Source organism: Ctenocephalides felis, unplaced genomic scaffold, assembly GCF_003426905.1.
Source record: "Ctenocephalides felis isolate EL2017-DRISC unplaced genomic scaffold, ASM342690v1 CF-g0.4_SCAFFOLD_01886, whole genome shotgun sequence".
NCBI lineage: Eukaryota > Metazoa > Arthropoda > Insecta > Siphonaptera > Pulicidae > Ctenocephalides > Ctenocephalides felis.
Window position 1 is genome coordinate 88,807,831 of NW_020538040.1, and position 18,509 is coordinate 88,826,339.

General features: G+C 27.2%; 1 protein-coding gene across 1 annotated transcript in view; it reads right to left on the reverse strand.

The window, feature by feature from the left end:
- Nucleotides 1-6,208: 6,208 nt before the first annotated feature.
- Nucleotides 6,209-18,509, reverse strand: part of LOC113376673 (plexin-A4) — a 91,425-nt gene continuing 79,124 nt past the window's right edge. Inside the window, exons 4-22 of the mRNA XM_026616679.1 lie at nucleotides 16,329-16,457; nucleotides 15,817-15,917; nucleotides 15,618-15,747; nucleotides 14,764-14,926; nucleotides 14,377-14,585; nucleotides 13,708-14,041; nucleotides 12,978-13,566; nucleotides 12,174-12,459; nucleotides 11,780-12,025; nucleotides 10,843-11,019; nucleotides 10,131-10,377; nucleotides 9,176-9,792; nucleotides 8,620-8,800; nucleotides 8,083-8,278; nucleotides 7,537-7,738; nucleotides 7,248-7,429; nucleotides 7,038-7,168; nucleotides 6,814-6,959; nucleotides 6,209-6,476 (exon numbers count right to left, since the gene is read on the reverse strand). Coding sequence (XP_026472464.1) covers nucleotides 6,300-6,476; nucleotides 6,814-6,959; nucleotides 7,038-7,168; nucleotides 7,248-7,429; nucleotides 7,537-7,738; nucleotides 8,083-8,278; nucleotides 8,620-8,800; nucleotides 9,176-9,792; nucleotides 10,131-10,377; nucleotides 10,843-11,019; nucleotides 11,780-12,025; nucleotides 12,174-12,459; nucleotides 12,978-13,566; nucleotides 13,708-14,041; nucleotides 14,377-14,585; nucleotides 14,764-14,926; nucleotides 15,618-15,747; nucleotides 15,817-15,917; nucleotides 16,329-16,457 — 4,443 coding nt within the window. The 3' untranslated portion in view covers nucleotides 6,209-6,299. The remainder of the gene's footprint in view (nucleotides 6,477-6,813; nucleotides 6,960-7,037; nucleotides 7,169-7,247; nucleotides 7,430-7,536; nucleotides 7,739-8,082; nucleotides 8,279-8,619; nucleotides 8,801-9,175; nucleotides 9,793-10,130; nucleotides 10,378-10,842; nucleotides 11,020-11,779; nucleotides 12,026-12,173; nucleotides 12,460-12,977; nucleotides 13,567-13,707; nucleotides 14,042-14,376; nucleotides 14,586-14,763; nucleotides 14,927-15,617; nucleotides 15,748-15,816; nucleotides 15,918-16,328; nucleotides 16,458-18,509) is intronic.

An 18,509-nucleotide genomic window follows, 5' to 3' on the forward strand; every position in this document is an offset into this window, starting at 1 on the left:
CATTTTAAGTTTCCGGAATGTTCGAAAACTTCTCAGAACATTGTATACTCTGTTGGAATTTATCCTTTAAATTATTGCATTGCATTTTAATCCCGAAACAAAATTTGATGTATCATACACCTTCTGGGTGTTAAGGCACTCCTACGCCTTATCATTGCATTCTGCTACCATCAAGGACTCCTATTGAATATATTGTTATATCATATTATTTGAAGATATTGTAATTATCATATTAAATATTTTTGCTGCAATTAGTATGAAAAAATACCTTTTCAGAAAACTGGTGTCAGAATAGGTGACTTTTAACCTGCACTTCACAATCTTAGAGGTGCTGCAAAAATCTTTTTCAAGGTGTTTAGGCTTCCATCTCCTAAGAACATAAGATTCATTTATTAATATTTTTTTGCAAATGTTATTGAAGTATTTAGAGTTATAATTACTTGTCCTTGTCCTTGGAGTTGCAGATTGTTCTTCTGGTTCTGTATCAGAGCATTCTCCAGTGACTTGAAAACTATTTTGTTATTGCCGTAAATGAGACACTTCTATTTGGTTTCGATTTCAAATTATCATTGATTTGTGCCACAAACCGAAGAGTTAGGTCATCCATTAAAAGATTATTCGCCCTCTGCATCCAAATTGAAAGCATCTTTTTACACACAAATATTTACACACAAATATATATATATATATATATATATATATATATAACATTTTAATAGTATTGTGATGATACATATTCATTATATGCATAATACATCATTATATACATACCTGATAATTAGATGCCGGAAAGACATGCATTTTTTTATTATATTTGGGGTTATAACAATTTGGCACATAACACTTTATCATTTTAACTTAATAATAAATGAAAAAAGTATTCACCAAAACATAATTATATATAAACAATCACAGAAAATCTCAACTACAATACGCGATGACAATTTGACAACTTATAGAAGATGGCCGATCAAATCAATGTAGATCAACAAGCCAGCTGCTAGATCAATAAAATTGGAAATCGTAGCGCCATCCTTCGAACTATTCAAATACCAATCCATTTCAAAACACGGTAATCTACATTTGTTCGGAGATTACCGGCCATGGGTGTAAACTTGATGGAACGTCTCGTACCAAAAGTTTTGTTTTTAAAGACAATTTTTTTTTAATCTTTGAAAAAAAATTGATTTCTAAGAATTAAATTTTTGGAAAAAAATTGGCTTTTTTGGAAAAAAGTTTACCGATGTTACGGAACCCATAGAAATGTAAACAAAATTGATACACATTATTAAAATCTCTATAAAATATCTAATAATTTGATGTGCATATGTCTAATGATCATTTTTGACCGCCAAGTCTTTTTTTTTGCTTTTTTTATTACATCTCCGAAACCGATAGACCTGCCTTCCTAAAAATTTAATCAGTTCTTCATCTTGTCAATACATGTAAAATCTTTTTTGAATTATTAAAATCGGACGCTCCGTTCGTATCTTCGGAACGGTTAGACCTGCCTTTGCCAAAAATTAATCAGTTACGTCTCATTATCAATACGAATCGAATGTTTTTTAAATTATTCAAATCGGTTGATCCGTGTTCCTAAAATAGTCGACGAAAATTTGTATCCGCACGCACACACACACATACATCCATTTTTTTTTAAGGTATGCCAAAATGTTCAGAAGCTTTTGAAACGTAAAGATATATAAAAATGTTCATTTACGTTTTTTTGCGATTACTTTATAACTTATTACCCTACGGGAACTTAATAAGTATAGTAGTAGGAATTTGTGATTATAGTTCATTCATTAAAGCCAATAATATTTCAAATGTTCAGTTTCATTCAAAAATATCTCTTCTATTCATAACGCCATAACTCTATATTTCCAATAAGAATTTAATTCACAATATTCACCTTGTTAGTTTTTTTCCTAGCTTAGTGATTGATAACTGTAAAATAAATAAATAAATATTATTATTGATATTCATTTGTATAAATCTGTTAATTACTTATTTTAAATTTCAATTAACATTTGCAATATTTTGTAATTAAAATAAATAATTGGTTTATATTGTACCTCAGATAGATCATAAAGCTCTTATGCTTATAGATGATATAGATGATTGTGATTGAAACAGAGGTTTCACAATTTTTCACTAAATTAGTAAATTGCGTAATAAAATCATCACTATAAAAAAGGTCGTTATTTCACATAAAAATCAATACCTTTATTTTTTGATATATCATACAATAATCTAGTATAAAACATAGGGCAATTATATTATTGCTGATTTCCACATAAGGAAAAATTTGTATTTATGCACTGATTGAAGTTACACTTCCTGAACAGACACATTATATATATATATATATATATATATATATATATATATATGTATAAATACATATAAATTTTAATATGTAGATATATTGTGCTTGAAATACCCATAAATTGAATTCCAAATAGTAATATAGGAATGATGTTCACACACAAAGCTTTAATCAAAATTGTTATGCGCCCTTAGTATATAAATTTTAATTGATAATAATCGAAGTCATTTTAAATAAATTTGTATATATATGTATATGTATGTGTATATATACAAATATATAAATTTTGTTAAATTTTAAATAGTAAACAATTGATTCAATGCAAACGCGTTTTGTGTGTTGTGTTGTAAAATATATATATATATATATATATATATATATTTATATATATATTTATATATTTATATATATTTATATATATATATATATATATATATATATATACATATATAATTAGACATGTACGTACAACACGTTATAAAATAATAATTTATATAAAGACACTACAACACTCTTTTTTATTTCTAATTCAAATATCATGCTCACAATAAATGGCATCCTGATATTTCAAATTAAATAAAAAAAGCTCTCGTCAAACACAACATTGAATACATTTTATTAAAAATGTTCATCAATTTCTCAGGCAAAAGTAATAGTGACCAACAGCACTTTAATCGATGAGAGCAGTGAGTTTAATTGAAAGCACAGTTTAATATTCATGAAACTTTAATAATTAATGCATGATATTTATACTAAAGCAATATCACGTTTCTATCAATTTCTTTAATATTCTGAGCATACAGAAAAAATTTAAAATTTTCTTATGCAACCACAATTGATTAACATTGTCCTAAATATTATTAGTTAACAATCACATGTTTACATTAATTAAGAAATTACCCTATAGATTAAAGGTCAGGTGACCATCTACAAAATAGTCCATTTTCTTAGAAATAGTTTTAATTCAATAAAAGAAAACTTTGATACAAAAATATTTGCAAACAAACAACAGATCAAGTTTCACATTTTGTTTTGATAATTGCAAAATTATTATATATCTACAATTTGACCAAACTTTATATCACATTGCATTTAGATCAAATATTTTTAAGCAATATTATTTCACAGTTATTTATATATGGACAGCACATTAAGAATAATTATAGTACTAGTGGCGAATTGTTCCATTAGGCAAAATTTATTCGGAATTCAATTTATAGCTTAGTACATTGATATACACACTTATCTTTGTAATAAAAGCATACACAGTTTTACATACACACATATATACACACATATACATACATGATTAATATATACATATAAAGTTACATTTAAACATTAAATATATACGGCGACAAGTAATACATATTATTAATGTTTTCGAAACACCAATACATTATTTTTTATAAAATGTAACTATAATCAAAATTTGTATATATTTTTTGTATCCTAATTTTCTTTTGATATTCTTGACACACCCACTCAATAAACATTTAATTTTTATTATGCATTATATGTACACCACTTACAATTAGTTACATTTATTGTTTCGTACGTTTGTATTATCAAATACACAAATATCATCAGTACAAATAAAATATGAAAACACCTAAAATTAAAATACTTGCAATTGTTTGAAATTTTCAATTTTTTAGCAGTTATGTTGTTATTTGTATGCACATTTAAATATTAAACTTTTTAACTTAAAAAGTGGATTTTCTATACTTTCTAGATATGTAATCAAGATTTCACTGATGTTTATAACAAAGGTTAAATTAAACGTTTATGGGATGTTATAAGTATGCTATATGTACATATACAAATGTATATATACAAAGACACCATGTATATATACTTGTTGCATGTAAAAATTATCCCCAAAATGATGTAATATATTATTTATAAGTTTAGATAAATAGTTTTATATAACATATAAATATAATATATTCATCATATAAATATTCATCAAAACAATGTTTTTTCCAGACAATTTCCTGATTAATTCAAGAATGCATTCCATTTAAGCATGCTGCATGCATTTTTTCATGTACATACAAACACACCAGCTTACAAAATTATATATATATATATATATATATATATATATATATATATAATGTTCAATTTATGTTGACATATATACTAGCAGAGTCTAACAAAAAATCAAGTGAATGTTAACTTTGATCATTATACTCTATTAATATATAAATTAATATATATTGAATATGTGTGTGTTTTGCACATACATATATATTATATAAGATACAGAAATATGTACACAGATTTATCAAAACACCTGTGTAGGTAAGTATACTAATTGGATACAAATTGTTTAAAATTTTTATTTTCAATCATCTTTACCATCAATACTTAATTACATGAATACACACAAGTTATATTTAGATAAAAAATGAAATGTGTCACCACAGCCATCGGGCATAGTTGTACAAATTAAATGTCCATAGACACTACACACATTATAATGTATAACAATCAGTCACTTTACAGTAATACTAACAGAAATGCCAAAAATGTCAACATATTTATTATTGGATTGTCCCTGACAACTTTATTTAAGTTCTATATTCCTTATTATTATTAAATTAAGAAACAGGAACTTGTTTGGGTTTAATACGTTTGATAAAATAAATTTTATAATATGTAAAAGCATTAATAATCTGTTTAGTGTGTATGGTTAAAAAAAATTCAAGGCAAGTCTTGAAACAAAGGCATTCTTCACAAAACACTTTTTTATATAAAATGACAATATTATTAAATACAATATTGTTTCATACACCATTGAGTTACATTCATCACAATTGACTTGCAAAGAATGCTATTTTTAACTATGAACAATAATAATTTTAGGCCAACTGCGCAATAAACCTTTAAAAGAGTTGTATAAAATCACATTCAAACATAAAACTGGTGGTATATGGATATGTTAGTCTTGCTTCATTTGTATAGTTGGCACATTGATAGGTCATATATGTTTACCCATATTATTTTATTGGATATATTTTTATGTTATAACACCACCATTTAAATGCTTTTTATTTTTAATTTAAGTTATCGATTTTAAATTTTTTCTTTCTTAAAATTACATAGTTTCATATATACAAATCTATAATTATAGTTTCAGTCTCCGTAAATTAACAAATTCACTAACATAAATTAGGACAGATTGGCAAAATTATGTAAAAACTCTTCAAATATCAATTTTTAGTATTTACACGCATACATATGTATATCTATATGTATACCATAGATACTTATATAAATATACAGGTACATATACATATACACAAGTACCTATATATACACATACATACATATGCAAATAAAGACATACATACAAATGTATGTATACATACATACATACATACATACATATATGTATATATATATATATATATATATATATATGTATATATGTATGTATATATATATCATATACATATATACAGACATACTTACAGACATACAGACATAATATATACAATATTCAATCAAAATTATCAAAAGCTCAAAGAGGTGAGTGTTGAATGATTAAAAAATATGACTTCTAACAAAAGCAGTGATGTTAACAAACATCAGTAGATCTATGCAAAGTGCAAAATGTTAGTCAATTACTCCCAATCAGACATAAATATGTTATAAAACGCGTGATATGCATTCATAACAAATTATATTCACAATATTTTAAAACTATGCGAGTAATATGTACAAAATATCATTAAACAATATAAACTAATTAATAATGTCACAAATTACTAAAATCAAAATTGATTTAATTTGAATGTGAAAGGAGCAGTAAAAAAGTATTTATAAATCTTGTAATAGTTTTAAAAAAATGTGATTTTATATTTACTGTTTCAGAATTTTTTTTAGGAAATGATATCCTTAATTATTAGAAATTTTATCAACATGGTAACTCTGTATGATTTGTCCAATTTATGACTTCTGGTCACGGATTTGAATCAACAGACATTATACTATGTACTTGCTCTAACTTTAGTGCCAAACGTTGTTTCTGTGAGAATTCATCCTCTTCCAGTGTCACTGTCAATTGTTCATTATATTTCATTGCATAATTATATAATTCATGCAAAGCACAATTCGTATTAAATTCTGTTGTATGCATCTGAAAAGTTAAATATGCGCACATTAAAACAAAGAGAATATTAGCCTATACTATTTAATTGATACTTAAGGTTTTGTTCTGAAGTAAATATTAGATAATAATCATAAAAAGATAATACTTTTGAAGATGCTATTTAAAATAATATTATTTATAATTTAATTATAAAGTAATACTATACAGAAAAATCATGTTTGATTATATGTACACATCTAAAGATATGAAGCTTATATCTCAAACAAATTAATGTTGCAAGATAATTAAATTGGAGCTTCACAATGTCATTTGTATGATATATTTTAATTTGTGCTCAACTGCCAATTGTTATTTATAAACCTACCCTAGATTCTTCGGCAAGCATGGCATTCATATCCTGATCAGATATGGCAGGCATTATTTTAATATCAGAATAATACCTTTCTACCCACTCTTTATATACAGGTATATCTTTTGCATACAGTAGCTTGGAACTTGGCGAATCCTTGCCTGAATAAAAATAAAATTCTGGTTTTAACAGTTTACTAAAAATAAATTAGTTTATTATAAATATGTTATTTAAATCACCTAATCTGTGATCAGACGTGGAGCAAGAATCCATGAAAGTTTGTGCAACAACCGATAAACATGAATCAACGATATTTGATTTATGTATATCAAATACAAAATTTGGATTCTTAATGAGATTAACCCAAAACCTGAAATATAAAATTAAATTTAGTAAAAAGTATGTCTCATACCAAATTGCTAAAGTTGACTATTAAATATGAAAAATACCTGAGTGGCAAACTATTGCTTTTCCATGTATGTACCACTTCTGGATCAGATATTCCATGTTGCAAAGCCTGGTCATCTAGGAAATCAAACATATATTTAATGGCTAAGGGTAGGGCTGAACCCCGGTGAGCTGTACTAAAGATTGTCTCAAATAGGTCATCTACAAACTTTTGCAAAGTACCCTGTAAAATAAAAGAAATACTTGTAATTTAACAAAACATGAAAATGTTTATTATTAATTTTTCTTTTAAGCTAGCTTTTAATTAAGAGTGAATTAAATTTGATTTACCTTAGTGGCTAAAAGTCTTGTGAGATAAATTTCTGATACCATCTTGTTACCCCTGTCACCTTCCTTCTGGGCATCAGTATCATGATGTTTAACAAGGTGCCAACACTTCAACCCAGCATCATTATCATGATTTAATGGACTTGTGGCACGACTTAAAGGTGGACTTGCAGAACTAAATTTACTTAAATTCAAAGTTTCATACCTATAAATAAATGATGTTGAACAAAACATCAAACAAAATATATAAAATGCTACATTAAAAAATTTAATAAAATAAAACTTTTTAGCATTCAGAACAAATATTTTTAATGGATATTATAGTTTTGTATTTCTTAGCATTTTTGAATTGTGTTAAAACTACTATTCCAGGTATTTGTAATAATTAAACTGATTACTATTAATTCTTTTTTAAATAAAAGAAAGAGCACTTTTGACCATAAACTATACATAATATAGTTTTTATATTCAGGTTACATAACTATTATATTTATAAAATATTATTTGTACATATATATGCAATTTAAATAATGAAGTTATTTAACTTACTTGTGAGACTTATCATTTTTATCGGATAAAATAGATAAATTGTATATTGAGCTTTGCTTAGGAACAAGATTCAGTATGCCACCATCTGGAACTCTATAGTGATTTAATGTATTTCGTTTCTTCCAGTCACTTTCCATCTTAGTTGTGGTGTCTTCATCATATAATATTAAACGACCAGATGCACCAGTTCTCCATTCTACAAATCAAAAAATATGTTACTTAAAAATAGTGTACATAACATAATACGTCATGAATTAATATTGAACTATTCAAAAAATTACATATACACAATTTAATAAATTTAATTTATATATTGAACTATCTCTGAAGTTATAATCAATTGAAGAATTACGTAATTACTGTTAAAATTTTATTAGATATGTTTGAAATGATATTTTTATATATGTAAAATATCAAATTCTGCAATGACAAAATTGAGGATACCCTATTAAATATCTTACTGTCAGATACAGTATAAATTTAGAGACTGTAAAATACTTATATTTTCTACATTAAATTACTACATAATTAACTTACCCAAGTCTAAATCATCCTTTCTAGGCCTTTGAGAATAAGGCATGGCACGATATATGGTATCCAAACATTTCTCTTTAACTTGACTAATTGTATCACAATCTAAAACTTTCACTGGAATGTTTTCATTGTTAGGATCAAACCCACTTAATATAGTTTGTTGAGAAATTGAGGCATAGATTGTCTGAAAATAAAAAATTATTAAAACTTTAGGATTTACATAAATTTTATATATTCCCGGTGAAAATTTATTAGAATTTGCTTTTTGTTTTACTGTTGTTTATCATTTTACTTTCATTACATTAACTCAAAAAAGAAAATAAAAGAAAAATATATTTCAATGGAAATTAAGATTATGATAATATTTATGGCTTTGCTTATAAATATGTATTTGGTGATATTATAATAAATGATATATAATAAATAATATTATTAAAATATACAATTATTACTTATTTTGTAATTTTGCTTTAAGATATCATAGTAACTGTAGTATCTATAATATTGATCATGATGTACAACATTATAGATTTTAAATGACAATAGTTTTTGTATTTACCAGAGGTTTAAAATCAATAGACTGTCGAATGAGTTTCTCCTCACTCAAAGAATATCTTGCTTCAGAAGTGATAGCGTCTACTGGTCCTTTATCAACTTGCCCCTTCATTGCCCTAAATAACATATATAAGGGTTCCCCAGCACATTCTCGGAGAAATTTGTATAATAAGAAAGTGAACCAAGCACTAAGCATTTTTTCAGCGACACTTTCTGTTCTTCTTAATAACAACTTTGGATGACTTTTGCCTTCCATACATTTTTCGATAAGTTCTGCTAAAAGGGTTTTGAGTATATCAGTGCAATATTCCATCTTGCTTTGTAATGTTACCATAATCAGAGAAGCAACATTAACACGATCCCTCATGGAGAAATATCTATTACTTTCTAAAGTTCTAATAAACAATAATAAAAATGTTTTGTTCATAATAAGTTGCCCAAAAAGCCTTAATCCCTTTTCTTTGCGAAGTAATTCTGGCCTTTCCCATTGCAAGACAATATGATCATCCATATTAGGAAATAAGATTTTCATTGCATAAGTTCGGTAATCCAGGAAAGGAATGCCACCTGATGTGAGATCACCAGTCATATCAGTCATCTCTGTTTGTAACTCAGCAAATGCTGCAAAATAAATGATAGTTTTCAATCTTGTATTTATGTAGTGTATACTATGTAAACTATAATCGACTTGGTAGTCTTAAACACTTCTAAGATGTATGTATACAAACATATTTATATACATATACTATTAAAGCTTCAAAATTCCAAAAAATAAGATGTAATTTTTGTGACCGCATACATAAATGCATCTAGAATAGATCCTAGTGACAATATGTACAAAAATTTATTTGTAACATAATACGGATATATTATGTTACAAATATGTATCTTCAATGTCAATTCCAATATTTATATCACTGATATCAGATAATTGCACATTATAAAATAATTAATCTTACCTTCTTTACATTCAGCAGCAACACGTAATTCTAGTATATCCATTTGCTCCTGCATATTCTTTAATACTCTATTGCTTTCTGTAGATTTTCTACGATAAGCTATTAAGAAAGCAATAAATATGAATACTAAAATCACTATGCCTACTATCACTCCAATCATTGCAGGCTTAGTCAGAGCTCCATTTATACCAGCAGGTGCATATGATAGTTTACCAATAGTATACTGCAGAGAATGTCCAACCTTAACCTAATGAATATATAAATATTACAATATAAATTATGAAAATATTAAATTGATAAGACAATATTTGTGCTTTCAAATATATGTCCAACAATTTTTTATGAAACAACTGTTTTAAATAATGAAGAATAAAATAAAATACTTGATGATATTAACTAAAACTAAATTTTAGAAGAATTTGATGAAATTTAGGAAAATTGTTTTTCTTGTTTTCTGATAAGTACAGAAACAGAAACTTTTCAAATCAAATCAAATGATCCATAAAAAATCCATAAAAGGTATTAATTGATCATTAAAAACATCAATAATGCAATATACAGAGTTAAACCCTGAATGTAAGCTTGTACTCTTACATAAATATGTTAAATGTTCAATATGGAAACCGGAACTCCTTATTGACAGTCCTAATGCTACATCATATAATATAAAACATTTAACATATTGAAACTATGTGTTCAATACAATAATTACCACAACTTCAGGGAGCTCCATATCATTTAATTCTCCATTCTCACCCACTGCTGGGGGCTGGGTGTTTGGAGGTCGACATGTTAATTGTTGCCGTGACAATGATGTTACATTGCAAAAACTGTTTCCTATTCTAACCTCAACATCAGATTCTTGACATGCTCGATCGAGATGCTGCCCCTATGAAAAGGAAATAAAATGTTCATAAGCTTGTATGAAAAAAATTTACATTTTAATTTGTATATTATATTAAGTTGTTTTAATTTGCCATGCAAATTTACTTATTCATAATTTAAGTTTATTATGAAGATAATGTGATAATGTTATTAAATTACTTGATTTTTATAGCAAAAAAGTGTGAACTATAAAATTTTTGTCTAAGTAGCATAGGCTTATTGCCTATGCAAAATCATCTCCGTCCTAATATTTAAATGCTTGCTGTGTATTTGAACAAACTGTTCAAATAAATCTGATATACAAATTTTCTACATTCTGTTTAATCATTTCGCCGAGTGACAAGATTTTTCAAGCACTCAATTTTTGTAATCTAAAAAGGGTGGTTGTTCAAACCAATTTTTAGTTAACATTTTTCAAAACCAAATTTACGTAAATTTTTCTTGTATTACCTAAAATTAGATTAATTAGCATTTCACGTGAAAAAAAACAATATATCAATTCTAAACGGCAAGACACCCATTAGGCTTGATGTTATTTGTCAGAGGCACTGTATTGTACTCTCTCTACTATAAAGCCCCTAAAAAAATCTAAATCTTATATATACATATACATATAATTGCCATATAATAGATAAAGATCACACCACAGATTATAAAAACCTAATATGTTAGCAGTCATTTACTTAGAAAAAAAATTAATAAAATTTTTAATAATTAAAATATAAAATAAAATAAAAACAAAAACTTTCTAATTTTGAACTTACATTTATTGTTAAGTAATCAGACTTGTAATATTTGACTTCCTCATCAAAAGGTTCATAAATTGGATTTGGGTATAATTGAAAAGCCTGCTTGTTCTGCTGCATAGATAAATTCTGCACCCCAGGAACATTGTCCATTTGGAAACCATATTCTAAATTTAAAGGCTTTTCAGAATCTAATTGTCTGTTTTCTGATTCAATAACTGGTGACTCGCATATCATATTTGTATTGCTTTGTATTTCACAATTCTAAAAATAATATAATTTAATTATTAAATAAACATACATGCTCATCTTTTGCTATTCTGTTTATGAACTTTACAACCTTGTAGCTAATCAATAATGATATATCCAAAAATTTAAATTTTAAAGTTAGCTTAGTATTTAAATTACTTACACTGATAAACATTTTCTCTTCGTAATAAACATACATTTGTGGATTTTGTATATATGCCAAATTTTTCCCTATGACACTAATTTTAATTCCACCAGCTGGTATTCCCTTTGGCACTTTCAATTGTCCCGTAACTCCAGATTCTGCACTTTCTATAACTGGATCTTCCACATATTCAAAAACTCCACCAGTATAGTGTCGAACACCTTTGTCAAAATTCATTCGCAAATGGCCCTTCATTGTACGATTGGCTGTACTAGTACGACATAAAGCCTCAGTAGCATCAGTGCTAAAAAATAAAAAAAAATCGAATAAATCAAGAAAAAATAGCAACTCTATAAAAAAAAAATCACTGTAGAATCAAATCAACTTTAACTTATTAATTTCTTTAGGTAAATCTAAGGTATCCAGAGGTTCTTCCTCTTTTTAAAATCTGAATTTTTTTATTGAAACCCATCCTCCTTAAAATTTCTGCCCAACCTAGGTAAATCCCATTATTTTATATAAACAATTTGTACAATATCTGACAAGACTAATAAATACTAAATAAATTGCAAGGGTATATAATGGAAATACTTAGATTAAAAATAATTTTTAAAAGGTTTTTCTAGCAATCTATACAATAAAATCAAACTAAAGCCATTTAAGAATAAAAATTATGTGCTATGTTTCTAAAGAATAAATAAAATGAAAATAATCTAATCAATAATAAAATAAAATAATCTGATATCAGTGATATAAATAAAATGAGCTAAACTTTATGTAAGTATAAATATGTATCATATTATATATGAGTATTGTACAAACCTCAAAATTTCACATGGTATGTTGTCAATAAATGCTTCAATTCGGCTTCCTGCATTCATGTACTTCCCAGTGATCCTCAACCTAGTACCTCCTGACACTGGCCCATATTTAGGACTAATACCAGTTATGACAGGATTGACGAAAGAAAAGTTATATTTAGACTGGCCAGTATAGGTCTCTACCCTAACTATCACAGGCCCCTTTCTAGGTTCATTTTCACCAGGAGAGTCAACAATGCATACAATTTCTTTCGTCTTAACATACAAATGTCTGTAGGGTTGACAATTCATATCAGCAATGGTTAACCCAGTGTAAATGTCTTCAAATGTTTTTCCAAGATTAATTCCCTGTATAGTTATATTAGTACCACCTTCCCAAGGACCCAATTCAGGACTAAAAGAGTGAATTTCAGGATTTGGACAAGTTTTGCTATGGTTTAGCCAAACCATTGTATGATTTTTGGCAAGATCACACTGTTCTTTGACTTCACATCTATCTGAACTCTGGCACCAACCACAGCCATATTTTTCAGCTAAGGCAAGGCACATGCCGCAGTTGTCAGCCATGTCTTTGCATCTATATATAACAACTGAAAAATAATTACATTATTTATTAAAAATACAAGTAAAAAGTTCATTTTGGTGTCAATTTAATTTTAGATTTTGGCAACAATATTGAGATAGATCTCATATTAGTTGAGATAATCCTAATATAAATATCTCTGACATACCATGCATATTATCCGGATTATCCAAAGGTTTACTGCCACCCCAAATAACAGCAAAAGTTGCAGTAATGTTGGGTGCTCTTGAGTTATATGAAAACTCCATTGGATCACAGTATATAGTATCACCAAGTAGTTGAGCGTTCACACTAGTAACTCGACCCTCAATGTTGAATTGACAGACAAATCTTGTTTGTACTATAAATTGTCCTATGATATGAACTTTAACTTTGATAGTTTTCTTGATCCCTGATGACACTAAAATTTCTGTGGAACCACCTCCAGTTGCATTAATCGTAGGACAAAATCCTGGCCCAGATCGATAACTTGGTCCAATTCTCTAGAAAATTATTTTCAACTGTTATGATTTTTTTGCAAAAACAAATTTTAATACTATTGGTTAGTAGATGCATTGTTAAAGTGATCAATATTGGAGTTGTGGCATCATTTTAATCTTGAGGATTATTATTTTTTTATAAAAAAGCATACTTTTCGAGAATCTTAATAAGGATAACAAAAATATCACAAACATTTATGTTAATAACATGAACTCCGAGTAAAATCCATTTTCAAATTATGTGCGAAATCTCTAAGACATAATATTGCTTAAAATGTTATCAATATAAAATAAACTAAGTGAAAAAAAAAATTAAATTGAATAAAGTGAAAACTTACACTGACGCCAGTAACCAAAATATCATTGCGGCAATTTTCTGCCGTATCGTGTGTACATCTGTGTCCATCTACACACCAGTCGCATGGAAATGATGACGATACACACTGTGTACAAGAACTGTAAGTGTTGCAATCAAAAAATGTGAAATTAGTTGCAACAAAATCAGGCCCTGATGTCATCCGTACTGATAGTTTGGCAGTGAAATGATCTAAACAAAAATTTCAATAACACTCAATATTGTATATGCTTGCCTCTTAAATTAATAGAAGAATAGTATTCATATATTAGATTACACAAAGATCAATTGAAGCTTTGCTTTATTTTAATAGTGACAAACTATAAATGTACATATAATTAATTTAAAAACAATGTTATAATTAGCTTACGTTGTCCTGGTGGTATAGCTGGCAAAACATCTGTTCTCGGCGTGGTACAATTCACTCCATAAGTTTTGCGAGTTGCATTTGTAAGTAATGTTTTATCCAATGCAGAAAAGGCGCATTGAAACTGACCAGACAAGTTTGGAAGGTTCTCAATCACTAACTCCAACTGCAATAAAGATAAATATTAATATAATAATAATATTAACGGGAGACGTGCTGATTAATTTTTGAAGGTAGGTCCAGCCGTTTCGGAGATAGTGCAAAAAATACAAATTAAGTTTTTGAGAGAACAGAGCATTCGATTTGAATGATTCAAGAAACATGCAATTCTAATGATGAGGAGTCGTGGTGATTAGTTTTTGGCAAAGACCAAATTTGATCATTACAAGTCATTATTGATTTATATACGAACAGAATTATTGATACACAGGCGGACTGGTAGACAGGTGGACAAATAAAAAATATGAAAAGTAGGCAAGTAGAAAGACAAATAAGTAAGCAAGAGGAAAGATAGATACACAGTTAGAAAAGTAACCAGATAGACGGGCATACAAGTAGACTGGTACGAAATAGAAAGATAGTAATAAATAGTATAGCAAGCAGACAGGTAGACACGTAGATATACAGACAGGTAGAACAGTAGGCAATTAGTAAGTTAGATGAATAAATACTTGTAGATATATTGGTAGAAAGATATCTACGTAGAGTGGTAAGAGGTACATAGTTAGGTACTAGCGGACTAGTAGATTTAATGAAATAAGTTAGACCCAAATAAAATCTTAGGACATTTTAAACTATAAATAAACTTGTTGGAAACTTTTGAAAAGCATAATCGAATAAATTTTAATATATCTAACCGTTCTTGCTGTCGTTCTTTGCAACTGATGCGGTGAAACTGTCGTGATTGTAGTACATCTTCCACTTTTGTAACTAATCCAATATAAAGGATCCTTGGCAGCATCTTGGCAATTCGATCTTAAGCTACATCTACATTGTAAAAAATATTTAGTTTACGAATCATTAATTGTAAAGTAAAATAATATTTTCATGTTTTACTTGTTATCTAAGGAACACCATCCGCAATATGGATCTTTGGCACCTAAACAATCCCAGCAAGTTTTGTATACACTGCATTCTTGTACTTTTACTTTTGATACCTAAAATTGAATAATAATAACACATAAGATATCATGAATATAAGATTTCATTTCTGTAAACTATATGTAGATTAAACTTTTTGGTAAAAAAAATCATACGACTAAATATAGAAAAAAGTAGCTTATAATTTTAATGCTAAAAACACAAATCATTCATTGTTTAAATTACTAATATTCTTTATATTTTGGAATGTATATATGAACACATTATATGAACAGAAAATGCTATTTAAAAAGAAACATATTTCATACGTTTTCAATAAAATATACATGTTTATCTATGAAAATACACGCAAAAGACTATCATGAAAATAGCGAGATTTTATATTATTTTAGTTTTATTACTTCGAAAACAGCAAAAACGCATACAAATAAATAAAAATAAAAATTGTATATGCACATATTATTCACCTTTTTCTCTGTCATCACATATAAATGCATAAGTTGCGTATCGAAGTGTAAATCAGGATTTACCGGAGAATTTTCATCCACAACTAAATCACCATAAACTAGAGCAGACATTGAGCTTTCCACTACGACCTGAAAATTAAAAAACAACTTAATATTCAAAGAACGATAAAAAATAGTATCAGATTATGTTGTATTATCAAAGACGTACTTTTGTTGGACAAATATGTTTTTGATCTATTTCAAAAGTTGAAAATTCTTATGAAATAAATATCAGTTGATAATGGATACGTATTTTTACAACGCTAATATTGTTAAAATGTTAAAATGTTAAAATTGCCGGTTTATGGAGGGCAAAAAATATATAGAAATATCTAAAGAAAACTAGAATCTATTATATAGAAGAAATAGATGAAGTTCGTGTTCAAACCAGACAGTACATTTCAATAGTATATATAAGAGTTCAATATAGAATATTTAATATATGTATTTAAAAAAAATGATATATCAATTAGCTTACGGAAAAAATCTTTTAAGCAATTTGTTAAAAAAACAGATTTGTTAAAAAAACAGATTTAAAACTCAAAAACTATTTGTTAAATGTCAATTTTTATTAACCGACTGTTTTTAAAATACACCAATTTGTTTTAAAAAAATCCAGTTCAAAAGACAAATTAATAAATATTGTGCAAAGATTGGCTGAAATCGCGTTGATTTTGTTTAAATTCATTTATTTGAAAATGAAACGTTATTTAATACAAATGGAATATTATTAAAGCAATTTAATTAATGCTGTAAGGATATTTAAACATTGGATTACGAATTATAAGAATTAAAAATATAAATCAGTTCGGCTCAAATTGAGCTATCGGCACGGAAATTTGAGCAATGACTTTATTGAACATGTTAAGAATGTACAATGAAGCTGTTCTATTATGTAGAATGATAGGTATCAGATCCAAAGTGTAAACGGATGCTGTATGCTATCAAGCAACATCCTTCTCTCCATAAAGTGTCACTTTAAACTATGTTAAGAGGCTATTACAACGTTGCTCAGAGCCTCTCACTCGTTTTATTTTTTACTACTTCAAATTTCATTTATATAATAATAAATAATTATTATTATTCATAATTTTAGTTACACGATAAACACCAAGTTTATTTCTTAAATTTAAGATTTTAATGAAGTTAAATGCCTTCGAGGGATGGCCTACATGTGTGAATTCAAGTCATATTGGGTAACAAAACGAACAATTTTAATCAGCTTATAATTTAATAACACTGGGATTCATATTGTATGATTACAGTTCAGTACTGAAAAATATTATCTCCCAAAGAGTTTCCGAAGCTAAAAATTTCGAAGGTGTACGGAAGAATAAGATTGAACCATAAAGATAAATAACGTCTGATAGGTATATTTCACTGAAAATAGAAAATAAGCAAATGAATGAAAATTTAAATCAGCAGTATTTTATATGAATCAGAGGAATTCCGCCTTGTCATGAGATAATAAATTTAGTAAATGATATAATCAATGTGGAGTGAGAGTGAAAGAGCCCGAGAGTTGGGAATGATGACAATCAAATAATCTAATAATATCATCCTCTCTTGGGACTTCGGTTTGACTGAATAGAATGCTGATTATATAAAAATCAAGTTGTGTTGTGCGTGCATTTCCATATCATGTAAAACTATCAGATATCGTACAGTTTGCATTTCAAGAATTTGAATTGAAAGTACATGTTTTACATACGTCAAAACCAGTACCTCGATATTCGGCAGTTTTGGTTCAAAGTTCTTGAACGCATTTATAGTTTATTCTACATTTTTATAATTTTATTTTGGAGCATAAATACATTAAAAAGCCGACAAAAATATATTAATACAAATTAAATTATTATTATTGATGAAAAATAAAATACAAATTAGAATAAAATATGATGTGTAATCTCAACCACAAAACAAAACAATTACAAAATTTTAATTCAATATATGACGAGTACATAAATATTATAAAGAGTTTCATAAAATATTATCCATATTTTCATTTTAAGAGAGTTTGACGCTCAAGTATTATGTTGATCATATGTTAAATAAAAATAAAATAATTATTTATTTAATTCACATTGAACACATTTAAAAATTAATCGGTGATGCGAAAGCACACATCTACCGATTTCCAAG